General features: G+C 45.7%; 2 protein-coding genes and 1 long non-coding RNA gene across 4 annotated transcripts in view; 2 read left to right on the top strand and 1 right to left on the bottom strand.

The window, feature by feature from the left end:
* Positions 1–4,831, top strand: part of DLEC1 (DLEC1 cilia and flagella associated protein) — a 47,561-nt gene extending 42,730 nt beyond the window's left edge. The window contains exons 34-39 of one of the 2 annotated variants that reach the window (XM_081931453.1): positions 34–228; positions 1,946–2,107; positions 3,087–3,240; positions 3,649–3,769; positions 4,589–4,736; positions 4,775–4,831. In XM_081931453.1, coding sequence (XP_081787579.1) covers positions 34–228; positions 1,946–2,107; positions 3,087–3,240; positions 3,649–3,769; positions 4,589–4,712 — 756 coding nt within the window. In that variant the 3' untranslated portion in view covers positions 4,713–4,736; positions 4,775–4,831. Of the gene's footprint in view, positions 1–33; positions 229–1,945; positions 2,108–3,086; positions 3,241–3,648; positions 3,770–4,588 lie in introns of both variants that reach the window. The other variant, XM_081931452.1, reaches the window with a different exon arrangement.
* Positions 4,832–5,343: 512 nt separating this feature from the next.
* Positions 5,344–22,309, bottom strand: ACAA1 (acetyl-CoA acyltransferase 1). The gene is made up of 12 exons (XM_081882587.1): positions 22,094–22,309; positions 20,411–20,504; positions 20,131–20,188; positions 18,619–18,698; positions 17,583–17,625; positions 13,991–14,089; positions 13,130–13,210; positions 10,684–10,874; positions 9,061–9,240; positions 8,037–8,092; positions 6,698–6,843; positions 5,344–5,926 (listed from the first exon to the last, which is right to left on the bottom strand). The coding sequence occupies exons 1-12, from the start codon at positions 22,280–22,282 to the stop codon at positions 5,851–5,853; spliced, it is 1,293 nt and encodes a 430-aa protein (XP_081738713.1). The 5' UTR covers positions 22,283–22,309; the 3' UTR covers positions 5,344–5,850.
* On the top strand, positions 14,397–16,718 carry LOC309353456. The gene is made up of 3 exons (XR_014161870.1): positions 14,397–14,728; positions 14,964–16,317; positions 16,472–16,718. It is a non-coding gene; the product is annotated as an uncharacterized lncRNA (long non-coding RNA).
* Positions 22,310–23,233: the final 924 nt, after the last annotated feature.

The following is a 23,233-nucleotide window of genomic DNA, read 5'->3' as shown; positions in this document are numbered from 1 at the left end:
TTATGTTATATGCTCTCTCTCTCAATCCTTTAGGTACTGACACAGTCAGCCACAACCCTTAACCTGAAGCTCACCAACAACACAGAGACTCCTCTGTCCTTCAAGCTGGTTTTGACGACGCCCTTCTCTGTGTCCGGCGTAGACCCCAAGAAGAACCTGAAGATACCCCACAGTGACAGTGAAAATGGGGAGCAGCACCTTTTACTCTATCCTCTGGAAAATATGCTGGTAGGTTCATCTTGAAGCTTTAACCGGCAGTGGATTGGATGCGGACTAAGTAAAACTTACGCCCCATTACTTTCACTGGTACCGAAGTTCTATTATAAAGAAATAAAGTGACACAGACCAGGGAGGGAGACCAGGGCTTCAGATTAGAAGCATAAGCCGTTTTGCAAGGAAGTTTTACCATTTAAACTACTGTATTTTTTGCTCTATAAGACTCACTTTTTCCCTCCTAAAAAATAAGGGGAAATGTGTGTGCGTCTTATGGAGCGAATGCAGGCTGCGCAGCTATCCCAGATGCCAGAACAGCAAGAGGGATCGCTGCTTTTGCTGCGCAGCGATCCCTCTTGTTGTTCTGGCTTCTGAGATTCAGATTTTTTTTTTCTTGTTTTCCTCCTCCAAAAACTAGGTGTGTCTTGTGCATCTTATAGAGCGAAAAATACGGTACTATCTTGAAGTAGGAACTCTGTCAAAGAAAAGGAGAGAACTATCCAATGTCTATTTAAGTCATTATTGTGACAATACTATATTTATTAGGTAAAACAGTTTAAAACAGAGGCAGCACATGCATAGAATCAGTTCAAATCCTTGATCCCGATTGGGATAAAGTCTTTAGATGGTGTGTTGAAAGAGGAATGTCTTTAGCAGGCATCAGAAAGGCAACAGAGAAGGTGTATGTCATCAGTGGCGTACCGTGGGTTGTCAGCACCCGGGGCAAGTAATTTGCACCCCCTAACCCCCAGATGTTGCGCCCGGTGCGGCCGGCCCCCCTGCACCCCCCACGCTACGCCACTGCATGTCGTGTCTGATACGCAGTGGCAGGGAGTGCTAAAAGATAAATGTCACCGCACCGAAGCACCTTCCTTCTCATTTTTTGCATTTACATTTTTTAATTGCATTTAGTCCCTTCAGTTCAAACTCAGTATAATCATTAAGAGAACTGGTGTTGCAAGTCAAGAGGGCCCCTATTTTAAAAGTAGGAACCTGTTTGTACTGGTTGATTAGCATCAATATGGTAATTGAACAAGCCATTCCCTATCAGGAGTGCTCCGATGGTGTTTCCTGCTTGGCAGGGGGTTGGACTCGATGGCCCCTGTGGTCTCTTCCAACTCCATGATTCTATGATTCTATGCAGAATGACTGGCTTGGCTTCTTCTGTTGTCTTGTATGTGATCAAGAGTTCTGTGTAATTCAAGAGCCTGCTCATCTGTTCACCGTGGGAAGTTGGTCCAGTAAGAGATTACGACATTGTGTTTTATTGGACTGCAATACCTCATATTCCATATGAACCTACCTGGACCCAGAGATCATCCTGAGGCCATTATTCGTGTGCCACCTCCATGAGGGGTCCGGAGGGCAGCAACACAATAACGGGGCCTTCTCTGCAGTGGCTCCCTGTCTGTGGAATGGTCTCCCCAGGGTGGTTTGCCTGGCACCTTCATTATACACCTTTAGGTGCCAGGCAAAAACGTTCCTCTTTAACCAGGCCTTTGGTTGATTGACATCAAATACCCTTTTAAAATGTTTTTGCGGAGGTTTATTGGGTTGTTTTTATTTTGATTATGTATTTTGTGTTTTTATATTGTGATTTTATTCTGTGAACCAATCTGAGATCTGCGGGTATAGGGCAGTATACAAATTTTAATAATAATAATGTACAGCCCATTGTTTTTCCTGCAAACATGGTTCTGTCATTAACATATTTGGCCTGGCTTACACACAGGTAAAGGTGTCATTCCACACATCCCTGGAGTTACTAACCTACCAACATCTCCCGGAAGACCAGTTCCTGCCTGGGCTTCAAGTGCTACAGCTTGAAAACGGAGACAAAATCCTAGAGTTTAAGCAAAATCTCATCATTGAATACAGTAACAAAGCAACCCAGGTATGCAGATTGATGTCAGTGAGCCAAAAGTCCAGAAAAAAAGACTCTCAAGGGCTTCACAATGGCATATGGGAGCTACCCTGTTCAGCTGCTGTTGGGCAAGAAGCTGTATTTACTGCAACAGGGCTCCCCACTTACACACATTTTGCTTATCACCTGTACTTTGTGCCAATGCAAGTATGGGAATATATTGATTTATCGCCTCTACCTGCTTAAGCCCACTTTACCACATATTGCTGCAACCTTCTTTCATATTTTAAAGTTATTTTATACACAACCTTTGGCAGGACAGGTTTATTAACCCCCAGACCAGTTACTAGTCTTCCAAAGCTTATTAGTTTTTAAGTACAAGTTGGATCTTCAAGAGGGGTGGGTGGCTGAGCAGACATGTCTGCCTTGCCGTACCCACTTCTTTTTTTGGCCAGAAATATGGACTGCCAAACCGAATTGCAAGAGCAACAAGGTCTCCCTGATTGCAGCAGTGTCTGGCTGTGCGTAGAGCTGATTGGCTGGCACAGTTAGGAAGCTGTTGCCCAGAGAAGCAGTCTTAAGATTTCTGCTTTTACCCTGCGGCAGAAAGAAACAAAACTCCAGAAAACAACGGCTCCCGTGTGGAGGTCCATCGGAATGTGCTTTATGGTTAGATCTGGCGCTGGCAGAAATGCTTATGCAGCTTGGGAGAGTTATACTTAGCCAGGGGAGGGAGTGTGTAATCCTACAACTCACCCCCAGATTTTTAGCAGTTATTTTTTAAGCATCCATTTAGTTGGCATTGGCCCTCAAAGAGATCTGGTGTCCACACCTAGAAGCTGCACTAGAAATGCTGTGGGATGCTTGCACCAAGCTAGCTGCACATCTTATGTATATGGACAATTACCATAGATCTGCTCTGGCCTATCATCTTCCCAGTCTGCTTTGCCTCATCAGTGCAGAATTCCTCCTTTATCAAAAGTTCTTGCCCTGTTTTATACCTTTGCAGGCACTGCCCATGGCTGCATACCTCACTGTCCCAGTACTTGGGCTCTCTTGTGACACGATTGATTTCGAAATCTGCCTCGTTAATCAAACGAGGTCCGAAGCTGTCCTTGTGATGAATACAAGTGGATGCAGGAGCTACTGGACAGCTTTGCTAGGTAAGAGAAATCGGGAGGTTGACATCTCCCACTCTGTTAAGGCGGCTCCTATGCTTGGAAGCTGCATTGTGAGAATGTCCATTTATTTTTTAACAAAATCATAGAATCTGTTTAATTTAGAACATTTGTAGATCTCCTTTCTGCCAAAAAAAGGTGGGAGCTCATTGTGTTAATGGTGCATTAGAATGAAGGACACACATTTGCAAACTGCAGTGTATTTTTGAAACAATTTTGGATAAATTAGAGTAATGAATTCAGTAGACTGGAAGCCAGGACAACTGTTAACAACTTTATCAGAAGCAGAGTGGTCATTTTATTCAACTGGTAAAGGTGCAAGTAGACGTTAGTGACGCTTTCTTTTCATTAAGAATGTCACTATACCTTTTGCTCTTTCACTTCCTCTTACAGATAAAAATGAGCGGCACAAAGAACCTGAAGTGTTTTCCATCTCCCCAAATAACGGCGTTCTTGAAGCACATCAAAGTAGCGTGCCTACCAAAACACTTCTGGTGGTTCGCTTCACCCCAAGGTAGGACATGAAGCGAGTTAATGTTCTGCATTGCTTTTGTAGGGTTACCACCAAAGCTGCCAAATTAGGGGTAAATTAGGGGGGCTTTATGAAACCATGTTTCCTCGTGTATTGGCTGCAGTGTCTGCATTCCTAAGTGCTTCCTCTGATAACTTTTGCAGTTCACAGTGGGGAGGTAGCTGGAGCAGAACTGTTTTCCTTACAAAAGGGTAACCTATGGGTCTTCAGTGTACAAGAAAGCAGTAGCTGCAGAAGTATCTTAGGGCAGATGGGCTCCCTGCTCAGAGAGCAATACTTGCGTATTAAATATAAATTGTGTCAAGGAGCTAGAATTAGGGCACATTATAAAGCTAAATTCACCACTTCTAGTAACCTCCCAAAGCAAGGGTTACTAACCTTTGCCCCCTCCAGATGTTGGATTCTGAAGTTCAGTTTCCAGCAAACTCTGGAAGGCTGGAGGGTAAGTTAACTCTGCCCTAAAAGACCTGAGGCAGATACAGCAAGTTTTCTTTATCCACTTTGGGGGGGTTAAAATCAGGTGTGCAACACAGCTAGCATACAGTTGCGAGATTTTAACTGGCAGAGTACCACATAAATTAAGCAAGCAAGAGCTTAATCCTGCTACTTCTACCTTCCATAATATAGAGTAACTGCATACATTCAGGGCTTCCTCGCATGCTGCATCAGTGTTTGTGGCTGGAGATCCCTCTGGGAGAGGAGTTTAAATGTACGTGGCGTGACATCGCCACTAGCAGGCAGCTCTAAGACTAGCAGGCCTCCACCCGCCTTCCTAGATTGTGTTTTTTTCCCTATAAACAGGGAGGACGTGGAATATCAAACCATAATCACAGTTGTTGGGATGCTGGGAGAGGCACCCTGCCTGCTCTACGTCCGGGGAAAAGGATCTTACGATGAGAAGTATGAAGAAATGCGCAAAACGTAAAGCGCCCAACCAGTTTTCCAGCAGGTGCAGCTACAGCTGCTGCCGCAGGTGGCTGTAAGTAGGTTTACCTGGTTTTTGGAGATGTATAGTAGAAAATAAAATGCCGTTATTTCTGTTGAGTTGAGTGCGAAGGCTTGATTTCTGAACTAAGAAGCCGAGCCTTCAGATTTAAAACAGAATGTTAGTAAGATCCTAAGAGAGGTGAGCTGTTGCATTTTTATAAATCAGGACTAGAAAACAGTAGTTATTAGAAAACTTTATTATTTAGTTGCTATTAAAGGCTCAGGTTCTGACACTAGGTGTCTCGCAAAGGCAGCCATACTGAGGTTTTCATTAATGAAATTTCATTAATTGGTTAAAATCCTTAATGGTCAGTGTAAACTTCTGACCTGGCATAATATTGGCAGGAATGTTTTAGGAGTTACAGTGGTACCTCGGGTTACAGACGCTTCAGGTTGAGAATAGAAATCGTGCTCCGGCAGCACGGCAGGAGGCCCCATTAGCTAAAGTGGTGCTTCAGGTTAAGAACAGTTTCAGGTTAAGAATGGACCTCCAGAACAAATTAAGTACTTAACCCAAGGTACCACTGTATTAGCATATTGGGGAAGGGGGCACTTGGAGCCACCAAAAGTAAGCTTTTGAACTCTAATTATTAAGTCACCTTCCCATAGACGTTCTCTAAGCAAAGCAAAGCCACAACCCTCTGTTTCAACAGCGCTACATCAACATGTACCTTTTATCAGTCAGTCCTAAGAGGACCTCTATTGACTAACTCTTGTCTCGCAGAGTTAGGCTGGCTAAATGAAGAAGCCCGTGCTACTGGAGCCTGCTCCCAAATACACGATTAGTCCCTTTAGGCAGAATTCCCCTCAGGAATGGGTACTCAACTTGTTTTGCCCCACAGGTCAAGATTTATGACACTGAGTCCCATCCTGCTTACCCAAAGCCTGCTTACCCACAGCCATCTCTATGCAAGATTTAGCTGGAAGGCTGCATAGAGGGACGACTGAACTAGAGCGCTGTGGCGTGTATCCCACCTGCAGGCTACATCCTGAGCATCTTTTCATTGGACCGATTCATGAATCATTTGGGGGGAGGTGCTGGAAACTTCCAGCCGTTAAGCAGGCCAGAGTTCTGTTCACTTTCCAGGGTACTCGAACACTGCAGCTGCTCCCATCCCTGTTCCAATGCACATGGAGACCACGCCATATCCTCTGAAAGAAGGACACAAGTTAGTGCCTAACTCTTGTTTGCATTCTCCAGTTTCATCTGACATGGTTTTAGAAATAGACTACTTTCATGATCACACAGGTCAGAATTTGCAACACAGACTAAAACCAGCTAACTCTTCTGCCCTACGTGACAACTGGAATAAGTGGCACAATGGCAGCTGAATGCAGTTCCTGCCACCTGAGATACTTCAGCCCAATATTCCTAAACTGTGTACTGCAAGAGCTAGATTTATTCAAAAGTACTCACCCCCAGAGGCTGCCTGATGTGCCTCTGTGTGATGTACTGCTTGGACATACCCAAAGCAGTATATGAGAGAAAACGAGAGCATGCATATCTTGGCTACCCAGAGATCGGGGGAAGTTGCTTTCAAAATCATTTGAGTTACTGAGATTTGGGGAGAGAGAAATAGGTGTTCACTGCAGTAGAACCTAACAGTACACTTCGAGTGGTCCCTGCCACTTCTTAAACTTGCAATCAAAAAGTCTGCCCCAAACACCAACAGCTCAACAAACTGTTGAATTATTGCCACATGCAATAACAAAGTCCTTTGATGTGTCTTACATTTCTTTCTGCCAGTTAGAACTTGCGTAAGAAAGCTTTGCAATAGTTCTAACTCCTGAACAAGTTTCTCCAGTTGAGAAACCACCTGCGCAACCCCCTCCAGCACTAGGGGCATAAAAAGTACGTCTTTCTTTAGCAACATGCAGCATCAATACATACTTCAAAGTTACGAGTTAATGCAGGTGACTCACCTCTTCCCCCGACGCTTCAGCTCGTTGAGCAGAGTGACCACCTGCCGCGCCCCAGTGCAGCCCAGAGGGTGCCCTAATGCAATGGCCCCACCAAGAGGATTGACCTTCTCCATGGGGATGCCAAGCTTCTCCACACAGTAGACAGCCTGCAGAAACACCAGTCATGTTACCTCCACTTAGCCAAGGGTCTCAACACCTGAATCTCCCACCTTAGATTTCTTAAGGAGATTCAACATTTTAAAGCAACTGAGTTATGCAAGTCGCCTGTTCCTGTTTTCTTCGTCTCTGCATGTAACGAAGCAAGCTAGGTGAACATTAGAATTACCTGAATAAAGCAATGATCAAGGAATATGAGCATGATTTCTACTATTCACACCACATTATAAATGTCGAATCTTTGGGAAGGATGTACAAGGAGTGGGGAGGAAGGGACACTCCACCCTATTCCTCCAGCACGACTAGGAGAAACATCCCCGAAGTGGCAAAAATAAATGCAGTTCCAAGAAGTTCCCGACTTAGAGGACCAGCTGCTACTAAGCCATTCCACAGTCTCCTCAAAACAGAAAGCTGGGGGAAGGGGAATGTGGGTTCTGTCCACCTTTCATTTGCCGAGTGAACACCACAGGGAATGGTATTCTACTTCTTGCAAGTCCTGGTGCAAATTAACAATATTAAAAGCAGGGAGCATGTTTAATTGGAAGTAGGATGTTCAGTTCCCAATGCTGAGGGTGGACCTTCAATTAAAACTCTCACGACAGCAAAGAGCTCTTGCGTGAAACCCATTCTTGCACCCTCATCACAGTGCTGCCGCTGCCTCTGCCACTTCCAGTGCCCTGAAAGGGGTTCCACGGGGAAGGGTGGATGAATTGCAGCAACACTGTGCAAACTGGTTTCACACAGCACTGAAAGGCCACTGCTTAAAGCCCCGTAGCCCAATTCAAGCCAAATCGGTTGGATGAGATCAAGGGAGACCATGGCAGGGGATGCTGCAAGGAAGAAAGAACATCCTGATAAAGGATAGGCACACACGTTTTCAGCCCAGGCTGTGTGTAGAATGGGGCATACAGGAACTGTTACGTGTGGGCCTGAGGGACTGGACGCCCATTATCCAGGGGCTACGAGAACCTTAAATGCGGTCTACCTCTTAATTATTGCGACTAGAAAGCCCTTATTTTTTGGAATTTTTCATCTATCCAAGATGCTTTTAATACACATGCATTGCAAGAGAAGTGATGAGCTTTTTGCTTTCACCTAAGCCCATCACCTCCGGAAGAGACCTAAATCCATTTGGTCCCAATACAGAGAAAACCCCACCCTAAAAATGAAGTGCAAATCTCACCTGACTAGCAAAGGCCTCGTTGATTTCAAATATGTCAATATCTTTCACAGTCAAACCTGCAGGTTAGAGCGAGAGAAGATGCCAAAGTAAGCCTTTCCAGTTAATATTTGTAACACCACTGTTGCAATTCATTTGTGAAATTAGCCCGCTCCAGCCTTTCAGTGTTTGACTCATCCCCCCAAAAGATATGGGAGGGAAATATGAATATGGGGTGGAGGAGAGAGAGAGAATGAACTTGGGCAGAAAGAGGGAGAAATATCTGTGAAGTGTGTGGGCGAGAGTTAGAGATGTTTGTGTGAGGTATGTGCACGAGAGCGAGTGAAGTACAGTCTGTTAGGATATTTCCGTTCCACCTTAAAAGGGAGCAAGCTTGTGAGTCACAGAGTCTGCGTATTTCCTGTTCACAGGATGTTTATGTTTGCTATTGCTTTCGTTTTTCTCTCTCTGCGCCAGAACACGCTAGCAGGCGGTCATGTTTGTTCTTTGTTCTGACCAACGCTGAATAAACATTCTAAATGATACCCTCCTGAGTGCAACTTTTGCTGTGTGTGAATTCTGCTGATAGAGTGTGCATCAGCCCAGGAATGTGGCAATCTATTTCTGGAGCTCGTGTCGCTAAGCGCTGATACTGTATCTACGGGAGATCGATGGACGTCCGGAGTCCGGCTGGAGGCAGTGGTGGCCTTTGTCTCCCTGGCAGTATCCCAACACAGTCATCTTCTGTATTTTTCCTCCTACTGGTAAATTCTCCCTGTTACTAGGTATCAGCGGCACCACAGTTTGTGTTGATGAAATTAATATTTGTGATCCCCACCGGTAGGACATAGTGGACTTCCTACTGTAAGCCTCAGGTTTTCTGGGTAGGGGGTGGACAGCAGCAAAGACCATGCCCTCTCCATTATGTGTGTCATTCCATGCTCCACGGCAGCCCTTTTGTGACTGGTACCCACAGCACTTACTCAAAGTCCAAAATGTGCCCATTGGTCCCAAAAGGCTGGCAACCCCTGGCCCAAGGTTAACTTACCAGCCTTTTCCAACGCCACTGGAATGGCATAGGCTGGTCCTATGCCCATGACATCAGGTGGAACGCCAACTATTGCACACGACCTCAGCACCCCGAGGATGGGAAGGCCCAGCTGAGACGCTCTGGAACGTCTGGCCAGGAGAACCGCAGCAGCGCCGTCACTAACTTGGCTGGAATTACCTGTGGCAAGAGATTTCACATACCAGGGCAAGGTTTCAGCATTGTGAGGCAAGTTTAGTTACACAGAATGCTGGCAAGCCCAGCACAAACCTGTTAGTTATGACACAACTCTACCAAAGGGGATGGGGGGGGGGGGGAGATTCAGACTATGTCTGTTCCCAGCCATTTGCAGGCCTAAGTTAATGTGGTCACAGGAGTTTCTATTGCCTGTAGTGGTGATCTTTGACACAGAAATCCAGCAACATCAGGATTCGTTTACAGCTACTGTAACCAGTGCTGCTGGCAGCTATTCAGAGCAGGACTAACCAACAGCCTTCAGAGAGGATCAATATACTGTTTACTCCCCCCCCCCTTTTTTTGCTAGCTTCCCAATGTGGGAATCATAGAATCTGATACAGGTAGGTAGCCGTGTTTCTGCCATGGTCGAAACAAAATAAAAAAATCCCTTCCAGTAGCACCTTTGTTGTTGTTGTTTAGTCATTTAGTTGTGTCCGACTCTTTGTGACCCCATGGACGAGAGCACGCCAGGCACTCCTGTCTTCCACTGCCTCCCGCAGTTTGGTCAGAAGTAGCACCTTAGAGACCAACTAAGTTTGTTATTGGAGCTTTTGTGTGCATGCACACTTCTTCAGAAGTGTGAAGAAGTGTGCATGCACACAAAAGCTCCAATAACAAACTTAGTTGGTCTCTAAAGTGCTACTGGAAGGATTTTTTTAAAATTTTGTATAGAATCTGATACTGACTGAGAATAACATTGGCTGCAAAACTCTGCAATGTTCAGGAATTGTTGCCTATGCCTTCCCATCTAATATATCGCTATTTCTTTCTCGCAACCCCGCTTCAAACATGCACACAAACTTCCACCATTAATAACCCTTTTAGAGCAATTTTATCTGTTTCCTTAAACATAATAAAAGAAACAACCTAGTCCAGATTATGGGTGGAAAGGTGCCTTATACCAGGTCAGATGATCTGCCCATAGAAGCCAGTATTGTCTACTCTGACTGGCAGTGGCCTTTCCTGTTAAGATGGAGATGCTTGGGTCTCCAGCTGTTTTGAACTACAATTCCCATCATCCCTGACCACTGGTCCGGCTAACTAGGGATGATGAGAGTTGTAGCCCCAAAACAGCTGGAAACCCGTTTGGGAACGCCTGCTCTGGAGTGTAAATTGTGCATTCCACCACTGAGCTATGGCTCCTTCCAAACCCAAGTCACCACTGGTTTCATTATTTCAAACTGGTTTTTCTTCCTTTGCTGTTAACAGCACTTTGCATCTTGCAGCTACTAAGCATTACATAAATAACCGCCAAATCGACGAGACTGAACTGGCACGTTTCACCAACGTGCATAACTGCAAATAGAGAAGACTCCTTGCCACAAGTTACAAATGCCTCCCGTTGCTTCATCTCCTGTTAATTCGGCCTCTGCTCCTGGTACTTACCAGCAGTCGTGGTGCCATTCTCCTTGAAGGCCGGCTTTAGCTTCGCCAACCCCTCCAGCGTGGTGCTTGGCCTCACCCCTTCATCTTGGAGCACAGTGATCGTCTTCTCTTGGCCCTGGTCATCCGTGAAGGTGGTGGTGACCGGGACAATCTCATCTTTAAACCACCCCATCTGCTGGGCTCGAGCTGCTCTGGAAGCACAAATGTACTTATTTGAACAAGGTTTTTCAGAACGTTGCTGTGTACTAAGCACAGAGTGAAGCCACAAAATAAGAGTGTGTGTTCCTAAAGCTGTATGAAAGACATTTAAATGACGTCACCTATGTTAGCATAGGAAGGGAGCAGAAGGAGTTGTCCATGCTTGCTATAAGAGAAGTCCAAGCAATGTTTGCTGCTTTGGGACCCCTTCCATTTGAATGCAAGGTTTCCGCTCATTTCAATGGTGTTTTGTGAGGCTCTTTATGTGAGACTGAGGTAGATCTGACTTTACACAAACACTCTATTCCTAGTCTCAAACATTGGCACTTGAGATGCTAAACTATGGCAATTTATTAGATGATCCTTGACCATTCGAGCCTGCACAGGTTCCGCAAAGCTCTTCCATCCGACAGGATGACAAACACAAACCTAAGACAAACACAAACAGGTCTACAAACTTTTACAGCCCTACACTGCAAGCAAAGACTGGTCCGTTAAGATTACAGCCTTCCATGTTCTGCATACAAGCCAAAGCCAGCACCATAGCATCTGCTCATGCCAGGCAAAATACAAATCATTTGTATTCCTAGGCAGAACTGAAAGACTTCAATTACCGTATTTTTCACACTATAGGACGCACCGGTCCATAGGACGCACCTAGATTTGGGGGGGGGGGGAATAAAGGGGGAAAAAATATTTTCCCCCCCAGGCGCGGGGCTGGGGCGGGGGAAGCCCGAGCTTCCCCCTCCCCCAGAACGGGACCCAGAGCCATGCCGAAGCTGCGCGCAGATTTGGCATCGCTCTGGGAGCTTGCGGGGCTGGGGGAGGAGGAAGCCCTCCGCCAGCCTCCAAACCTGTCTCCCGAGTTTGCGGGGCTGGCGACGGGGAGGAGCAGGCTTCTCCCCCCCGCCAGCCTTCTAGCCAAGTCGGAGGACACCGGGATGGCGGCGTTCTGCCTCCCCACTGTCCCCCGAGCTTGTGGGGCTAGCGGTGGGGCACTCCTGAAGCCTGGAGAGCGAGAGGGGTCGGTGCGCACCAACCCCTCTCGCTCTCCAGGCTTCAGCGAAAGCCTGCATTCGCACCATAGGACGCACACACATTTCCCCTTCATTTTTGGAGGGGAAAAAGTGCATCCTATAGTGTGAAAAATACGGTAAGTGGCTCAGAGCTGCAAAACCCAAGTGACAATATCTTACATTTGGAGAGTAGGGGCACTGCATTCCTGTGCCTGCAGAGCTAGCAGCACCGCATGAATCAAGCCAGCTAAGCCACACAATGTTTGACACACACCAGAAAAGGCCATAGATCAGCAGCAAAGCCCAAGTCCCTACCAAGTCCTTGGGACAGCTGGGAAAGAGCTATGCTTGAAGCCCGAGAGAGCCAGATTCAGTGTAGCTATTACTGAGCTGCCAGGACCAAGGGAATGAATTGGTGTGAATGCAGTTTCCACCAGAACACAAGTCAAACTAAGGCGAAAGGGGTGAGCAGGAAGACATTATTTCCCCTCTATGCATATCAGGACCACCCCCCTCCAGGCGCAATCAAGCAAGATGGAGGGTGTGAATGCATGAACTGCTATGATTGGTGGTGCCATCGCAATGGCAAGGAGAAAGGCTCGAACCTTGAATTCCCTGGGAGGAAGGCCAAGTTCTAAAGGGCATTTGGCTTGGAAGCGACTTCTCCAACTACACACTAGGCACGCAACCAACAAGCAAAGTCCCTGCTGTGAGCCACTATGTTATATAATCAGGCAGGAAGGCAACCTGGATAAACCACTGAACCAAACAGGTCATTTCGCAGGAATGACACAGCATGATTTAATGCTGTATTAGCCAAAACATAGTATAATCGTACCTTGGTTTTTGAACAGCTTAGTTCTCGAATGTTTTGGCCCCTGAACGTCGCAAACCCAGAAGTGAGTGGTTCTGGTTTGTGAACGATTTTTGGAAGCCGAACGTCCGACGGAGCTCCCTGCAGCCAATCAGAAGCCACGCTTTGGTTTTCCAAACATTCTGGAAGTCGAACGGACTTCGGGAACGGATTCCGTTCGACTTCCAAGGTACAACTGTACTAAGAAATGCTGGATTCAGTAAGCTGCTCTGTCTTTGGGATGCTGGTGTTTGCATGGACACAGGTGAACCGTAAGCAGTGGCTGTGGAAAGCAGGACACAGAAAGCAGGCAGCTTCTAAGTGGGAAAGAGCCAAAGTCCATTTCTTTGGGGGCTGGAGGAGAAAAGCAACCACTTACTTTTGCTGAGAAGCCAAGGCAAAGGCATCTTGCTTTTTCCGGGTGACGTTAAACCTTTCGGCTACATTCTCTGAGGTTATTCTGAAAAACAAGATTAGTTATCAGGTGGATTAATCCACTGGTTCAGAGCATATTTGTCTAAGAAAAGTGAAGGAAGAGTGGAACCAATGTGACTTTCAAAAGAACCAGGGGGTCCAGAATCATGCATGCTCAGGATCTGCCACCCCAAGAATCACAACTTTCATTATTAAAAAAGCAAGTTTCCAGTTCATAGACTAATCTTATAAATATGTGAGTGCTGCCCAATGAAAAATATCAAAAGAAGTGGGGAGGGAAAATAAGACCAACTGGCTGAAGAGGACATATTTATTAAACACTTTTATAGTACTCCTTTCTGTAACAAAGTGACCTCAAAACAGTTTGCATAAAGCATTGAAAACAATACAAATTCTTAAATTACAAGTAAAAATCACAGCAATAAAATAATTATAGTCAACAAAACAATAGCAAAAAGAGAGAAGAACTGGAGTAGCCTAAACACAGTTGCCAAAATGTTGGGAAAATACCAACCATGTCTTTGCTTTCTTTAAACAACTTACTCCGATGGCAAGCAAAGAAAACAGATGAGTTTGCTCAACTTATTATACAAAATGCATAACTTCCATGCAAACTTTGACTTTTTATTGCTGTGTGTACACACTGTTGCTGTTATGTTTGCTGTATGCCTTTTACTTGCCTCTAGCATCATTAATCAGCTCTACCAGAAACCTGACAATGAACAATTTCTCAGAAACTCACTTAGATGGAAAGTAGCATCAAGAAAGCCCCCTTAAAACCATAAGAAGAGATAAGAACACCTACCCCATTGGGATAAGACAATCTCTGGCGTTGCTGTTGTCCATCATACGAGAACTGACGTCCCCAGGATTGCCGACGGTACGCAGAGACATGCTTTCCACTCTAGAGGGAGAACAGAGAAATAGAAATACATTTGCAAACCTCACTTGTATGAAAGAACCATATAGGAATCGGGAAAAGAGACAAGTACCTAACTGCTTTCATAGGAACGCTAAAATGAATTACTGTATTTTTCGCTCTATAAGACACACCCGACCATAAGACGCACCTAGTTTTAGAGGAGGAGAACAAGAAAAATTTTTATCTCTCCCTCTCTGTGCAGCGCCTCTCCAGCAAAGCAGAAGAAATGGAAGGGGCACCGTTTCTGCTCCCACTTTGCTGAAGGGGTGCTGTGCAGCTTTCCCTCTCTGCACAGCGCCTCTCCAGCGAAGCGAAGTCAGAACAGCAAGAGGGATTGCTGCGCACCGATCCCTCTCACTCTCCTGCCTTCAGCGAAAGCAACAGAAAGCCTCCGGAGCACAGCGGGAGGAGCAATCCCGCTGCGCTCCAGAGGCTTTTGCTGGCTATCACTGAAGCCAGGAGAGCGAGAGGGATCGGTGCGCACTGATCCCTCTCACTCTCCTGACTTCAGGGATAGTTGTGCAGCCTGCATTCGCTCCATAAGACGCACACACATTTCCCCTTACTTTTTAGGAGGGAAAAAGTGTGTCTTATAGAGCGAAAAATACAGTGGCGTCTCGGGTTAAGTACTTAATTCGTTCCGGAGGTCCGTACTTAACCTGAAACTGTTCTTAACCTGAAGCACCACTTTAGCTAATGGGACCTCCCACTGCTGCCGCACCGCCAGAGCACAATTTCTGTTCTCATCCTGAAGCAAAGTTCTTAACCCTAGGTAATATTTCTAGGTTAGCGGAGTCTGAAGCGTTTGTAACCTGAAGCGTATGTAACCCAAGGTACCACTGTATGGTAAATAAAGAGCACATAACCAAAATATAAACTTGCTGCCTACATATATTTTTCCTGTTGGACCATCTGGAAAAATCACTTGAAGCAGCAATCTTATACCCACTTACCAGAGAGTAAACCCCACTGAACTCAACTGGACTACTTCCAGGTAGACATGTATAAGATGCTACTTCACTCTAACGGTATCAATCTCTGCCAGCCTTCCTTGGATTGGTACCCTCTAAACATTTTGGACTATTAACACATAACATCCCCGACTCATTAAACATGCTTGCTGGACCTGATGGGAGCCAAAGTCCAAAACATCAGGGGAGCAACCAGGTTGAGGAAAGCTGTCCTGTGCTATCAGGTCAGAACTCTGAAAAAGACTGTGACACCTCAGTTATATTTATATTAACTCTGAAGGATCCTATTGAAATCATTTCCAAGCAACAGTGTGTTGAAGGATAGCATTGAAGATCTTAGGTGCCTTCAGATCTTACTATGTACCAGCTGGGGTACAGACTGTTTGCATTATTTTCTGAAATGCTCCTACATGCAGTCTTAAAATACGTGTTTAGCAAGAGAAGCTGTGCAGGATTTTATGACAGCCATCAGCCCAAAGTCTCAGACTTGAACCATGGTTCAAGGTTGGTTGCCAAACAGCCTCCACAAAACTAATAAGCCACCCGATGAAGCCATGGATTTTCCAAAGAGCAGGTTTTTAATGTCTGCAGTGTCAGTTTTCAGCCCCAGACCAGAAGATACCAAAAGGTTTACAGCTCACAAGAATCAACTACCGCTTTTTATTTGTAAGGGCAGCATATCTGCCAAGTCAACAGTTCTGAAATCTGTACAGATGCAAGAGCAGTTCCTGGCTACACTTTAAACTCTTGATAGCATTAAACAACAGATCAATGTTGCCAGGCAGGCCGGTAGGTTAACTACAGCAATTCTCTACATAGTTTTTAAAAGTGGGCTTAGCAAGTCTTTCCTGGAGAAATCAATACAAAGCCACTCACAAGTGGCAACACTTGGCCTGCACTGCTCAACAGGAACTGAAGGTCAGAGCGCTCGGTTTCGGAATCCCAGATCAGCCTTTGTCCTACATTTTTCTGGCCTAGCATTTGCAAGCTATGCTTTCGCAACACATACATGTCATTGCAAAATTAAGACCAAGCTACGAAGCCTAGATTATAACAAGGGTGTGATCCTAAGCAGTATAAAGGTGAAACGTGTAAACATCCTCCTACAGGAATGGCTTTTACGCTATAATCAGGAAATTGTGTGTGGCAGCACTTGGACCAAAGAATGCAAGCAGCCCAGTTTCAAAAGGCCCTGCGAAACTGGACTGAAAATTGAGTCTGAAGAATAACCTCAACCCAGTGGCGTAGCGTGGGTTGTCAGCACCCGGGGCAAGGCAAGTAATTTGCGCCTCCTAACCCGTGGATTTGCACCCCCTAACCCTAACCCCCAGATGTTGCGCCCGGTGCGGCCGGGCCCCCCTGCACCCCCACGCTACGCCACTGCCTCAACCAGCAAGCTCAGGACTAGGAGGCCTACACTAGGTCTGAATACCACACCCACTTGATCACCCCAACACTTATTTTCAGAGAGTAAAACCTAAGAAGCTTGAGTACAGCGCTTCATGGGTTCATCTCTTACAATAGCACAAGGGCCATTTTGACCCTGTAACAACCAGTCATCCTGTGAGGCCTGCCATTTCACAGAAGTGGAACTGAAGAAGAGAGTTATTTGCCAGACCTCTTAGGGGTTTACAGCTGAAATAGAAATGAAACTGCACCACCCTGCCTTCATAAAACCAACTTTAAAACTAAATGTTTTAGAATATTCGCGGTGCACAATAGAGATGCACTCAGTTCAAGAGCACGCAAGTTTATTGCAGTCTGACTTAAATGGTTTTTTACAGAGGTTATAAAACCACGTGGACTTAAAACGTCATGCTACGTATAGAATGCATGGAGGCTGGAAGGATACACGGATCCCTCGAGCTTTCTGGAAGAGCCTCTCTGTAGGCTATCGTTGTGGGACTGTTTGAACAGGTAGTTATAGAAATAATGGGAGAGGAAAGAGGTGCTGCAAGTTGGCTGTCTCACAAACTACTACTGGTAGCCACATGACTTGGAAGACGACACAGACTCATTATCCCTGCTATGAACTGCCATAGGTACTTGAGAGGCAATTGAGTAGCAACCTGTGCTCTACAACATCCTGGAAAAACCTAGGACTTAATCCTAGGAACAGGATTAGCAGATGGAAGATATCTGTGCTACTGACTATCCTACTGATTTTCATAAGACACACAGTGAAATGTAATACCTATAAGGCCAGGATTCAAACCACAAGTTTCAATGGGGAAGAATGTCAATAGGATTAAGTAGAACGTGAATGAGGTAAATGTTAGAACTGCCCTAAGTAAATTATACATCGAATTAAAGTGGAAGTTGCATCAGACCCACAAGTTTCCATAATGGATTCGGGTGTTTTTACATTCCTAAAATGCCAGAATGAAAAAAGCTCCCCCTTCTGTACCAGCTGCCTCACTCGATAAAATACTATATGATCTGTGAAGAGAACATGACTGAGGTTACAGACTAGCAAGGGATGTTTGTGAAAAGACTCCTCTTACCCGCAGGCCAAGCCCATGTCGTAAGCTCCATTTCTGATGCCACCTATAAATAAAACAAGCAACAATTTAAGATCAACCTCTCACCAATATTGCACAGATAGAGGGGATTACATATTCTGGGAACTAAAACACTTCACTTATTCTCCAACCTGGTTAATGTTATGAAGAATTTACAAATCTCAGTAGATTCCTTTAGCTACTAACTACAAGGAGCCTCTTCTGGTTGGTGCCTTCATTACATATCTTTAGGCACCAGGCAAAAACATTCCTCTTCTCCCAGGCCCCTTTGGCTAATTAAACAATCTATAGCCTTTTAAAGGGGGGAGGCTTTGTTTGTTTTTATGGTATGTATTTTTGTGTTTGTATTCTAAACTGCCCCGAGATCCTTGGCTGAAGGGTAGTATAGAAATGTAAAAAAATAATAATAATGAACACGCCCACATCTTCATGGAAAGAAACTTATTTCTCCAAGAATCTTAACTCCATCTACCAACAGGAGTCAATATATAAACTGCACAGGAAGTTCAGCTCCAGGAATTTAAGTCTTCACATGCCAAGCTAACACTTGCTTCGGCCAGGACTTTCAAAAGCACTAAGACTAACCTCTGAAAAGCCACAAGTGCAGAATTTTGAGGCAAGCTCCTTATCTGCTACAATATACAGATTCCTGAGAATCTGGGGGTTTGTCTTAAGTTATTAACTGTGAAATTGTATTTGAAAGTGTGCATGCAATGCCTGCAAAAACATTTGTGGGGGAAGGAGAAAACATCTCTATCCTGTATTGCTACCCGTGCCTCTCCTCCCAGCCTCAATATATTCCTTTATACACATCAATCACATTACGCCACACATCCAGACTCTGCAAAACTTAAAACTATTGATCAAAGATACAAAGTAGAAAAATTCCATGCTTAACAGGAACACCATATCAGAATTTACTTGGAATGCAGAATTTACTTGGAATGCAGAATTTACTTGGAATGCAGAATTTTCATGTCTTTTTGCCATGAAGCCCAGATGTCAGCCCCTTTCTTACCAGCTATATTGATCAGAGCCTGCAACCCAGATGAGCACTGCCTGTTAACGCATGATATTGGTACAGTCTCTGGAATGCCACTGAAACAAGACACAAGCATGATGATTCATTAGCACAGAAACAAAGTTGGAAGCCCATCTCAGAGATGTCAATTTAGAGGGATGGTGTCATTCTTTTGAGGGTCTATTTATGCTGAGAGTAATATAATGCAAGATACATATGATATTCCAACCACTTAAGACTCCTTAGTCGCACTGAAGATAGTAGGACTAAGGATCTGGTGTAGTTTGGGGGATTACAGCCTATACATTATAGTTCAAGAAAGCTGACAGAGTAAATCAGACTATTGGACCATCTAGCTTTGGGTTGTCTATTCCAGATGTGTAGAACCTTTAGCCTTCCAGATGTTGCTGTAATACAATTACCACCATCCCTGGCCATTACCCATGCTTCCTGGCATTTATGGGACTTATTGTTCAGTGACAGCTGGAGGGCCAAATGCTCCCCACATCTGATGGGCAGCAGATTTTCAGGGTGACAGGTGTCTTTTCCAGCCCTATCTGGAGATATGTAGGACTGAGTCTCTGGCATGCAATGCACATGGCCTGCTGCTGAACTCTTTCTCAAACTGCGCTACAATAAAGTGGAGAGCACTGATCCACCACAAACTGACTCGGGGAGGTGGGAAATTTAGCATAGCAAACCAGCTTGTGGAATGTGACTCTGACTTAATCACCATGTCCTGACTGAACCAATTTGCAAAGTATTTTCCAAAATATTACCAAACACCGTTCTGGATACATGCATGTTTCTGTATCCTAGTGATGTGCTGTATTTTAACATACTGCTGTTTGTTGCCCTGGGAACCCCTGCACTGAAGGGCGAGTTACAAACTTAATCGTGATGCATAAGCTTTCATCAAGACCAGGGGCAAAAAAAACTCCGATGGAGACACAGGACAGTGAGAGCCACGTTAACAGACTGTCAGATGCCAGAAGAGATGCTTGTTGTCACTTTTTATGAGTAAGCACTCAATTATCTAAGTGAAAAGCCATCTGCTCGTATCTTTCTTTCTAAAGTGCAACTCCAGTTTCATAGCCCAACCTCTTAAAGACAGGTGAAGTACACATTATAGGCCTCACCTGTGTTGGGGGGTGGCAAAACAGAGAGCAGCACCTCCCTAAACCATTACACCAGTTTTCCTTGGCCTCTTTCAAGCCAGCTTGGAATTACTTCAATTACTAACACTTGTTCCTAAGCCAGTGGAGGGGCTATCAAGTTTCATCTCACCTAGTATTCCTCCTCCCCTGCCTTGCTATTTTCCTCTTGGCATGTGGAGAACCTGAGATAGTTATCACCACACCTCCTATCTGCAATGCATGACAAAGTTCACAAAAGTAGGACAAACCAGCAATACTCCTTCTGCACTCTCAAACATTAGCCAAAGCTGGCAGGCCCAATCTCTATCCTATTTCTTATCTGGTATCAAGAGTGTTCAATAGCAAAGTTCACCTTAGAAATTGTCCAATCCTCGCCACTAAAGCTCCAGCTCCAGGTTGAAGAACATTTCCTAGGTGCAAAGAGATTAATCTGTTTTTGTTATCTGCAGTTCAGATGCCATCTCCAGATTTAATTTTAAGAAGGCACAATTCAGCATTTAAGAAGATGACAGCCCATTTGCCAGACAGGAAGTCTCAATCATTCCACAGCACAAGGTTAGCAAATTTACAGTTACAACTGGGGCAGAAACAGAAATATGTACAGCGATGCAACTTCAAAATAAATTACTCACCTACACAGATATCTCCCAGCTTCTCGGGGCTTAGATTTAGGTCTTTAAGGACAGCTGTCATGACCGCAGCAAGAAGTTCATCAGGTGTAGTTTCCTAGTTGGGGAAGAAACAGAAAACTGTTCTCTTGTGTGTTTCCCACACTAAGGCCTTTGCTATGTAACTATGTACTTAAACCTTTATTCTTTTTAAAAAATTACTTTTCGTAGTATAGAATTCATTCGGCATCTGTCAAATTGCTAATTTTTGCCACTTTTGAGTTTACCGGCATGTCATGTATTTTGCACAATTGTATTTCCAATGCTCTGTATTCTGTTGTTTGGGCATAGCTCGTTGCGGAAAAGCAGCATATAAGTACACTAAATCGGTCAAATGTTTACTTATATCCCACCTGCACCCCTGGACCAGGCCTCAAGGTGGCTTGCAACAAATTAATCCATAATCTGTTAGGTAGCTTAATAAAGAGAGAGCCAGTCAAGGAACCATTTCGGACACTGTGTTTGCTCTGGGAGTTAATTCATTTCTGCTGGGACAGCTCAGTCATTAAGAGTGTGAAACTCTTAACCTTAGGGCTGTGGGTTCGAGCCCCATATTGAAGAAAAAAGGGTTGGACTAGATGACCCTCATGGCCCCTCCTACCTCTACAATTCTATTTCTCTCTTTTCCACACACCCCTCCCAATCTCCTTTTCCCAGCCACAAAAAGTAGTTTACTCCTATCACGTCTGACCTAGTTGAGGTTCCCGCATTGCAGGGGGTTGGACTAGATGACCCTGCCACCTCTATTTTATGCTTCTAAGATAAGGCAAAAAAACCTCACTGGCTGGTTGCCAAATCTGTTTTTTTTTAAAAAAAAATGTTTTTTAAAGTTTTAAGGGGTACAAAAAGAAAAAGTAAAAAACATCATTTTAAACAAAAAACAATACAACACATCCCAATAGGTAAAGAAAAAAGGATAAGATCCAAAAGAATGAAAAAATAAAAAAACAGATAAATAAAATCCATTAATCAAAAAAGAAAAAAGAAAGAAAAATACAGCAAATCTTCCCTTTCATTAGCTTATTTCCTTGACCTCCTCGCACCTCCTTTTTTTGTATTCTAAACCGAAGCATTCCTTCCTCGCCCTAGAATGTTCAGTTCACATTGAGTTCATGAAAACATTGTACCCTGACCTGTTCTTAATGCATGGTTGACCAAATCTACGAATAAATGCTATATCAATAATCACTAGTAATAGTTTAAGTTTTGCTGTATCAATCACTAGTAATAGTTTAATAAGGAGGTTTTCATGCCTGTCCAATTCTGTGTTCCCTTTCCCACCCTTTAATCGATTGATGATTAATGCTTATATGCAACCTTTGCATTGTATTTGTGTTAACCAATCAGCAACAAGCACATATGTGGCAATGCTGTAATATTCAATAAAAGGGACTCCCCGAGACATGCTCAGTAGATGCCTCCCAGATGATACTTGCCATTCGTCTGTCGTTTATTTCAACCCAACAAAGCACATAAAAAGGTAATCGTTTCTGAAATAATACTATTAATTAATGAACTGAACTGTAAACGATTAAAAAAAAAAAGCTTTTGGAAATGCAGAGAACATGAAAGCATCGCAGCATTACCTCAGCCGCCCCCACCTGCGCCTCCCACTCCGCCCCCCGCCCCTGCTCGCTTCGCCACTACCTTGAAGCCGCCCCTCTTGGCCTTGGCAATGGGCGTCCTCCGCCCGTGGACCACCACCACATCCTCCGGGGCAGCCGCCGTCGAGAGGGCGGCCCCAGAGTAGCCCAGGCAGGGGCTGGGCCGCAACGAGGCAGGCCGGCCGCCCCCGGCCCCGGACAGGTGCCCGATAACCACCTGCAGCCGCTGCATCCTCCTCCGTTCTGCGCCGCCCCTCGACTGGGCAGGTGAGGCAGCCCCGGATAGCCACGCCCCCTGCGCGCTGCATGCCGGGAGGCGCCTCGCTCCTCCCCTCAGCTGAGAGGGCAGGTGAAAGAGGCCGAGGACGCCACGCCCCCTGCGCACTGCATGCCGGGAAGCGCCTTGTTCCTCCCCTCAGTTGGGCGGGCTGGTGAGGGATGCAGAGAACGCGCACTGCATGCCGGGAAGCAACTTGTTTCCCGCCCTCAGCTGGGAGGGCAAGAGGAGAGGCCGAGAACGCCACGCCCCCCGCGCACTGCATGTCGGGAAGCGCCTTGTTCCTCCCCTCAGTTGGGCGGGCTGGTGAGAGATGCAGAGAACGCGCACTGCATGCCGGGAAGCAACTTGTTTCCCGCCCTCAGCTGGGAGGGCAAGATGAGAGGCCGAGAACGCCACGCCCCCTGCGCACTGCATGCCGGGAAGCGCCTTGTTCCTCCCCTCAGTTGGGCGGGCTGGTGAGAGATGCAGAGAGCGCCACGCCCTCCCCCCGCGCGTACTGCATGCCGGGAGGCGCCTCGTTGCTCCTCCTCTGAGGCAGCCCCGCGGAGCCACGCCCCCTGCGCGATGCATGCCGGGAGGCGCCTCTTTCCTCCCCTCAGTTGGGCGGGCTGGTGAGAGAGGCAGAGATGCCACGCTCCCTTTGCGCACGTATTGCATGCCGGGAGGAGCCTCGCGGCTTCCCAATCACCCGCCGGCTCTGGGCGCCATCTTGCCACAGGCAGCGCGAGAGCAGCGCTATAGAAGTAGGAAAACGTCAAGAGTCGCGCGGGGACCTGAACCATTCTCTCAATATACGTCGCTGAAGGCAGAATCGGGAGCTTGACAGATTGGCGGACTGGGCTGAAGTTACCCAAAATGAGTTTCAGTAGGGGCGGATGCAAGGGTCAGGGAGAAGCAGATGCA

The sequence above is a fragment of the Podarcis melisellensis genome (genome assembly GCF_964234715.1).
Source record: "Podarcis melisellensis genome assembly, chromosome: 12".
NCBI lineage: Eukaryota > Metazoa > Chordata > Lepidosauria > Squamata > Lacertidae > Podarcis > Podarcis melisellensis.
Note: the sequence above shows the minus strand (reverse complement) of the source record. Positions and strands in the feature narration are given on the sequence as shown.

What these genes read in the sequence shown, in the direction of transcription:
- ACAA1 (XM_081882587.1), bottom strand. Translation starts at nt 22,282, where the DNA reads ATGCAGCGGCTGCAGGTGGTTATCGGGCACCTGTCCGGGGCCGGGGGC. An exon ending in GACATGGGCTTGGCCTGCGG is followed by an intron (nt 14,090 to 17,582) that starts GTAAGAGGAGTC and finishes TTCTCCCTCTAG; the next exon opens with AGTGGAAAGCATGTCTCTGC. An exon ending in GCCTTGGCTTCTCAGCAAAA is followed by an intron (nt 10,875 to 13,129) that starts GTAAGTGGTTGC and finishes TTGTGCTTCCAG; the next exon opens with AGCAGCTCGAGCCCAGCAGA.